The 8,073-nt window shown below is 36.2% G+C and overlaps 1 protein-coding gene across 5 annotated transcripts; it reads right to left on the bottom strand.

Annotated features, from left to right (window-relative positions):
- Window positions 1-493: 493 nt before the first annotated feature.
- On the bottom strand, window positions 494-5,982 carry LOC121255927 (putative pentatricopeptide repeat-containing protein At2g02150). 5 transcript variants are annotated; one of them, XR_005938881.1, is made up of 4 exons: window positions 5,637-5,977; window positions 2,472-2,571; window positions 2,113-2,305; window positions 494-1,466 (listed from the first exon to the last, which is right to left on the bottom strand). XR_005938881.1 is itself a non-coding variant. In XM_041156487.1 (4 exons), the coding sequence occupies exon 1, from the start codon at window positions 5,739-5,741 to the stop codon at window positions 3,387-3,389; it is 2,355 nt and encodes a 784-aa protein (XP_041012421.1). In that variant the 5' UTR covers window positions 5,742-5,982; the 3' UTR covers window positions 1,328-1,466; window positions 2,113-2,305; window positions 2,472-2,571; window positions 3,282-3,386. The 5 variants fall into 5 exon arrangements, 3 of the variants coding, with proteins under 3 accessions (XP_041012421.1, XP_041012420.1, XP_041012419.1); XM_041156487.1 differs by having other exon boundaries at window positions 1,328-1,466; window positions 3,282-5,982; XM_041156486.1 differs by lacking the exon at window positions 494-1,466 and adding an exon at window positions 2,663-2,699 and having other exon boundaries at window positions 1,498-2,305; window positions 3,282-5,982.
- Window positions 5,983-8,073: the final 2,091 nt, after the last annotated feature.

Genomic DNA, 8,073 nt, shown 5'->3' with positions numbered 1-8,073 from the left:
CACTGTACGTGGGTTAGCCGCCACGTACGACCCTTCCGACGTCATCAACCGTGACGGTCAGCAAACAATGCACGAGTCAATCTCAACGATGGTATAACCCTCTATCCCTTGTTATTTATGTTAGTTGATTGGTTAGGTTGTAGACTGTGTTGTTAGTAATTGTGATGTGTCAAGTAGTGAAGTGTTGGGCGTATCTGTGTTGTATGATGTGTAGTGTTGTGAATTGTGCTGTGAAGTGTAGTTGTGAAGTATGTGTTGTAGTGATGATGTGGCATCGTATGGATTGGGAAGAGAGTACACTTTAAAGTGTACTCTTCTGGCATAAGGTGGAATGGAAAGAATACACGTGGAGTGTACTCTGTGAGGCATAGCGTGTGTGAAGGAAGTTCCATATGGTGGAGTGACGCATCATATGGGAGGTATGCCATAGTAGTGATGGGTTGTAGTGTGTATGAATGGAGTACACAGTGGAGCGTACTCCATACTTCTCCATGTTATCACAAATTCAAAGGTGGATTCAACAAAAATGATTAAAAAATAAACAGTTGAATAGTACCAATGAACAAGGATCACCATGACTGAGCTTCCCGCATCAACTAGATCAAAGAAAGACCAACCTTTTTTTTATATACATTCAGAACTGGTTGCAGAAATTTCCCCAATTAATAATCATCTGACCACTCGTTGAAATCTACGAACTTGCCAAATAATTCCATCCATTCAACAGACGCAGTCAATTCCTTCTCATTAAGGAAGGCAATGTACAAACCATACCGAGTCAAAAGAAATGGTGCTTTAAGATATGTCAAGTGCATCTACCCCACACATAAACAAGCAGCGACTGCTGCAATCTTTACCTCGATTATAAAACATAGAACCATCTAATAGTTAAAGACTGAGAACAAGACCAAGAATCCAAAGTTCAAAGACTTCCTATTGGAATTTCAACAGCAGGTAAGCTTCTCACAGCTTCTGAGAATATCATCTCCTTATTGTGAAAGTGGCCTGAGTAGTCACTTGCATTTCTGTCAAACCAAGTCTTCTCACAGAAATTCCAATGGGAATGCTAGCAGCCCTTGCTAACACTCGAATAATTACAATCGAGCTTTCCCCTTCCTTATTTAACAGTCCATTCAAGCAAAAAACTTTCCAACACCAACTTGCATCGTGATGACAGCAGTGACTCATTCCATATTCTCCTTCAAAAGCCACACTAGCGCAGGAGGCAGGGAACACTACTCTTGAAGTGGAGATAACTGGTTCGACTTTGACTCTTTTCACCCTACACCACTCATTCAATAAAATGAAGAGGAATTTAATCATATAACTAACCAGCTAACAGCATTCATCCAAGAGGAATTTAATCCTAACAGCTGCTATCTTACCAAGACGCAGAACTCCAATTTTTACCAGTAGAATTTGGCATGCTATCACTCCTCATTCACCCACCAACCATATCCATATAGCTGGAATATAATAAAAAAGTGATGCTATAAGGCGTGCAAAACAAAGCTCAATAAATAAATAGCAGTCTCACATACCCACCGCGAAACACTTGGTCTTTAAAGCAGCATATCATGGTTGTTTTGATTAGCACCAAAAACAAAGTGCATTTGAGATTTGCCATCAATGATAGCTTTTGTAGACAAGTACAAAGAATACCAAAACTTATTTAACACAAGGTCACAAGTAAACGACTGGCACATGTTCAAAAAGCATAGGGAAGATATTCCACACGCCCATTGTGGTGGTCTGGCATTTTTGAGACTGTAGTTCCAAAAGCGAACATCTGAGACAGAATTTTTGCTTTCAAAGGATTCTAGTAGTACTTCAACAAAAAAGAATGGAAATTAAGTTTATACCTTCCAAAAAGAAATGGATACTCAACCGTTCATGGTGGGCAGCTGGCACAGAAGGATCTCCCACCACCCATCAACCCACCCAGCAGGATTATCTCTCCCCACCCGTAAACCGCAAGGGGCCATTGGCCTACCGCCCATCGTGGGGATCTCACCTGCCCCCCCCCCCCCCCCCCCCCTTTTCTTTTGTTAAAAAACTACAAAAAGGCTTTTAAATTTCAACAGTTCCAAAACTAAGGTCTTAAATGCTCACTTTTTGAAAATGGGGTCTCAAAAGACCAAACCACATGGGTGTGTATGGCATGCTTTCCCAAAAATATATAAATCTATGTTGTTGTGCCACTTGAAATTCCAGAGCATTACACAAGCATAAAAGAAATTCCTTTGGGGTTGAGCTTGGGGCTTATGCATATAATCTTCATCCACTCAATTCCGCATCTTAGTCACTGTGCCGAAAAGGAAAAAAAGGAACCATGATTTAGTGCACAGTGGTATTGTTTAGACCATATAAGAGATTATTGATAGTCGTGTTAGGGCTCATTGTTGCATAAGTGGCACTTATTTGACCAACTAAATTCTTTAAAAGGCAATAAGATTAACTGCAACACTTACTCTTTCTGTTGATGCTTGTCATGCAATTGGGCAACCACCTCAAGGCTATGATACCGCACAACAAAGATAACTGTAGGTGTTCAAAGTTGGCACGAATGTCCTGCAGGATGCCAATGTTAGCATTATGACATTGACATGGGACTTTGCCTGGAAAAAAAAAATACTATAAAATAAAAGCCGAAACTATTTACCAAGAGCATTTTCTGACATCATATATACTCCAGGAAACTACAAATTAAATTAAATTTTCAGTTATCTGAATCCATTAACTACATCTCATGATAAAATCAAGTAGAAACCTCGCCACACCCATTTCAGATAACTAAAAGCTTCCAATCACACACTTCAGTAGCCACCCAACAGCCACAACTAATAGTGACAGTAACACCAGGAAATAATTTGATTGAAGAGTTGAAAGAGAAAATGCACGAAGGTGTTACAACCAATTTTGGTTTAATTTGTAATTACAAAATTAAAAGGTTACAATATATGTTAGCCGCATGCTTACTTCTCCTTTTTTTCCCTCTGTAATGATTTAGAAAAATACAATCACTCACCTTGAGCAAGAATTTAATGTAATTGAACTAGAATAACATCATCTGATTTCTCTGCTGAAGATCGCCTGCGAACTTTAAACTAAAACCCATATGGTAGCAAAATTTGCATGATAAGACCACATAGAACTTTGAACAGAATGCCAATAAGTATCAGCACCATCCTATTTATCTAATCATGAACCATCAAACATCACTTCGCAACATCATTCCATCCAGTCAGAAACAAGTGAGGAATTATGTATACCGTGGATACCGTGGGTTCTCATATTCCCACTTAGGAAAGGTAAACTGTGTTGTGTTTCTGATCCAAACACTGAACACAGCTCCGTCGAACTAAGGCTGGAAATATATTTCTCTCTCAAGTTTGTAAAGTAGGAACTGCGAGATCATCACTGCAAGTAATTAGACACTTTTTGACCATCACATTTTGCAATTCAATGGCTTCATCCACTTTTCCCAGCTCATAATACTTCCTCAATAGACATATACACAGAATCTCATCGGGATGGATACCCCTCTGAATCATCTCATCAAACAGCTCCTTTGCTCGTTGCACCTCGCCACACCGAGAAAAACCCCAAATCAAAGAAGTATATGCCGGCAGATCAAACTCCATACCCAAATCAATCATTATATCTCGCAAATTCAAAGCTTCCTGAAGATTCCCATGCTTTAAGTTCCCATCAATTAAAGCAGTGTAAGAACTTCTATCAGGAATCACACCCTTGTCCAGCATTTCATCAAACAGCTTCTTGGCTGCTTCAATACTATTATTTTTACAAAGACCATCAATTAATGCTGTATAAACTGCAACATTAGGTTTCATACCAATGTCGTTCATGCTATTAAAATGCTTGATTGCCTCTTCAACCAATCCCATTTTGCACAAACCATCAATTAGTGCACAATAAGTAACAACACTGACCTCAATATTCAAGTCCAGTAACTCCTGTAGCAGATTGAGAGCCTCTGCAGTTTTTCCTGCCTTGAAATAAGCATCCATAAGGGTTGTGTATATAAACTGATTTGCACTTACACCACAAGCACTCATTTCCCTGATTAAAAGCTTAGATTCTTCAAGCTTATTTTGGCTGCACAGGCACCAAATGATGGTCCCATACAGCACTATATCGGGTATGATGCTCTTCTCCTTCATTTCTGTCAACATATCCATAGCACTCTCAATTTTACTAGCCTTAATATACCCATGGACAAGGGCAGTATAAGTTTTCTGGTTAGGAATTACTCCAGCTTTCAGCATTGCCTGAAAAACTTCTTCTGCTTCCTTTATCCTCCCACCTTCACAAAGACCATCCACTAGAGCTGTGTAGGTGACAATATTCAAGTTAACTCCTGCCTGCAGCATCTCATTAGCCAGTTTCAAAGCATCATTTAGATTGCCTAATTTACAACTTGCATCAATCAGAGAAGTGTAAGTAAATTCATTCGGCAGAAGACCAACACGTCTCATGTAAACAAAAAATTTAATTGCCTCTTGCATCATCCCTTCCTTACAAAATGCATCGATTAATGTGCTATAAGTTACAACATTCAGTACCACCCCATTGATCTTCATCTCATGAAGAAACTCAAAAGCTTGAGGCATTCTTTCAAATTTACAGAAAGAATTAATTAAAGCATTATACGTTATTACATCAGGTTCACAACCTGCATCCTTCATTTCTTCAAATATACTAGCTGATTCATCCAAGAACCCAAACTTTCCATGTCCATCAATAAGAGAATTATATGTGACAACATCGGGCATAAGGCCAGTTTGTTTCATTTTTTCGAACAAGCTTCTAGCGGCTCCCAAATCTCCTCCTTTGCACATATAGTCTATCATTATATTATAAGTGAAAACCGAAGGGCTAATTCCAGCCTCAACCATATCTTCAAAAAACTTCCTCGACAATTCTCTCTTCCCTGACTTTGAAAGCCTATGCAAAAGTTCATTACAAGACCGAGCTTTTGGCAAAACCCTGTACTTCTCCATCCTCAAAAAACACTCGCTCGCTTCCTCCAGCATTCCTAGCCCAGTCAGAACACTAAATAAAGCATCAAACACACCAAACCCTGGAACACAAACACCCCTTGTCGACCACAATACGTCAAACACATGGCAACCTGGCAAAACCCACTTCAACAAAACTAACTCTCTAATAATCCTATGAGTGTCGAAGTACATTCTCGCGTAAAACAACATATGAATCAAAATACAATAGGACTCCGTTGTGTGGCAAAACCCGATTCGGCTTCCTGTCCATTTGAAGAACCGCAAAGCTAACTTTGGATCCCCTTTCAATTCCACCAAAACCCTAGACATCCATATGGGCGCCAGCGCCGAGTCAAATAAACCGATAATCCTATTGTCATCCCACGGCTCTTGCTGAATAATTTGAATAATATTACAAATTGATTCTTTACTAATATCATCGCAAATACTGTTGGGGCTAGATTTGCTGACAAAAGGGTATCTGATTATGCAGAGGAAGCTGGTGAACCAAATCAAAGGGCAATCAAGGAAAGAACCATGCGATGAAGAAACAGTGATAGTATTGAAAAATGGGTTAATGGAGTTCAGGGTGTTCGGAGAGAGAGGGCTTACACGGCAAGAGGCTCTACGACCAACGTGGAAGAGACCGCGCAGGTAAAGTCGCATTGTTGCTAAGAAAATGAAGTGAACACTAATAACACCCTCAATTATATTCATTATCTTGGGATTCGGATGAACAATAGGTGCTCATAGCTCTCCTTTTGCAGGAGAATCGGAAGGGTACTGGTCGATTTAGGATTCATGCGCAGAGGACGTTCGAGGTTTTAGGGTTTTGCAGCAGACTCTCAATAGGACTCGGTGCAGGATTAACGTATCAAAATGAGCTTGCTTGCTCCTCACCGTTTCAATTGTAGTGGGCTGAGACACCCTTACCCATTTAGGTTTAATAGCAACGTTAGGTTTAAAAATAAAATGAGCATGGTTAATGCCTAATGATATGGAAAATAAACAAAATAAAATGAAAATTTTATTTATAAGATGTCGTAGATAATATATCTGGCAAAATACTTGGCATAATTTAATTTAAAAGATATATTTTAAATTTTGAGTCTTACAAATATAGGTATTAAAAAAAATTGAAAAATCGACCGAACCGGTGGTTTTGGTACCGATTTGTATATTTTGAAAATTAGTTTGAATCAAACTGGACCATTATATATATATATATATATTAATTTTTTATTGTATATATAATTTTTATATTATTATGTATATTATATGTTAAATTTAATTTTTTATAATTTTATTATTTATGTCTATTAATCGTATAACTAATAAGTTTATCTCATTAATAAGTTAGACACTACTTATACTATACTAATATAATTAGACATTAATGAATTAGTAATTATTAATAATAAATACAAAATTTTAAAAATTAAATTTAATGTTGAAAAAATTATAATAATAAACTAATGTAGTGTCACACGTATAAATAATAAATTAGAAAAATTGAACTGAACTGGACTAAAATCAAAAAAATCAAAAGTTATGATTTGGATAATTAATGGGTTCGTATCATTTCTTTTATTTCAAAACCAGTATATATTCTGAAATTTGTTCAAATCCGAGCAGAACCATTTCTACTTACAAATCCTATCTTGCCACTAGGTGTAGGATTAACGTATAGAAAATGACAAAATGAGCTTGCTTGCTCCTCACCTTTTCAATTGTAGTGGGCTGAGACACTCTGCCTATTAGGATTTAGGTTTAATTGCCAGGTTAGGTTTAAAAATAAAATGAGAATGGATAGAGGTATGGAAAAAAAATTAAAAAAAATTAAAAAAAAAACTTATTTATAAACTGTTGTGGATAATATATCTGGTAAAATGTTTATATGAAATGATTTAATTCGGAAGATAGATTTTAAATTTGAATCTTACAAATATGAGTGTTAAAAAAAATTGAAAAATCGACCGAACCTGTGGGTTCGATACCAGTTTTTATATTTTGAAAATCGGTTTGAATTAAACCAGACCAGTACATATATATATTTATATTATATTATATATATTATATGCTAATTATTAATTAGTTTAACATGAAATTTTAATTTTATTATTTATGTCTATTAATCTTATAACTAATAAGTTAATCTCACTAATAAGTTATACACTACTTATACTATACTAGTATAATTAGACATTAATGAATTAGTAAATATTAATAATAAATACTAAATTTAAAAATTTAATTTAATGCTGAAAAAATTATAATACTAAATTAATGTAGTGTCACATGTGTAAACGGTAAATCAGAAAAGTCGAACTGAACTGGACCGAAATTGAAAAAATCAAAAGTTTCGATTTCAATGATGAATTGGTTCATATCGGTTCTTAAATTTTCAAAACCAGCGTATACTGGTTCGGTTGTGAAATTTGTTCAAAATCAAGCCGAGTGACATGAATGTGGATGTAGATGTGGATGTGGATGTAGATGGCAAGTTCTACACACAGAACTTGCAAATAAAAGAACTAAAAATAAATAATACCAAAAAAATACCAAAAAATTAAAATAAAAACCTTAAATTATATATAAATATACTATAGAATAAAAATGGAAGTATGAGATCTCTTCTCCCACCACATACCAAAGGGATGGTCTCGATTCTCGACTCCCCAAGTTATAACTCTTATGGATTATTAGAATTATATTCCTTTTGTTTTTCTACTTTTGTGCTTCATGTTTTATTTGTCTTGTTTCTTGCGTTCAAAATTTTTATTTTTACACCTCTTTCTGAAATTAGAGTAGAAACTTGACTGCTCTATGCTCAAATCACAGGCTTATCCTTCTTGAGTGTGTGCATGGGAGGGGCTATGATGTAAAGAGTCTATTTCATTTCAAGTATGAGGCTAGTTAGAGCAAGGAAGAGGGTTGCATGGCTACCATAATTTCTTCGAACCAATGTGCTTTCATTCCTGGTAGGTTGATTACAGACAATATCATGGTAGCCTATAACTTCTCCATACTATGGACTCAAGGCAGAAGG

This window comes from Juglans microcarpa x Juglans regia, chromosome 3D, assembly GCF_004785595.1.
Source record: "Juglans microcarpa x Juglans regia isolate MS1-56 chromosome 3D, Jm3101_v1.0, whole genome shotgun sequence".
NCBI classification, from domain to species: Eukaryota; Viridiplantae; Streptophyta; class Magnoliopsida; order Fagales; family Juglandaceae; genus Juglans; species Juglans microcarpa x Juglans regia.
The sequence above is the reverse complement of the archived record's forward strand: the minus strand, read 5'-3'. Positions and strand labels throughout refer to the sequence as shown.

Excerpts from the sequence above, each read along its gene's own strand:
- LOC121255927 (XM_041156487.1), bottom strand. The coding sequence starts at position 5,741 with ATGAATATAATTGAGGGTGTTATTAGTGTTCACTTCATTTTCTTAGCA.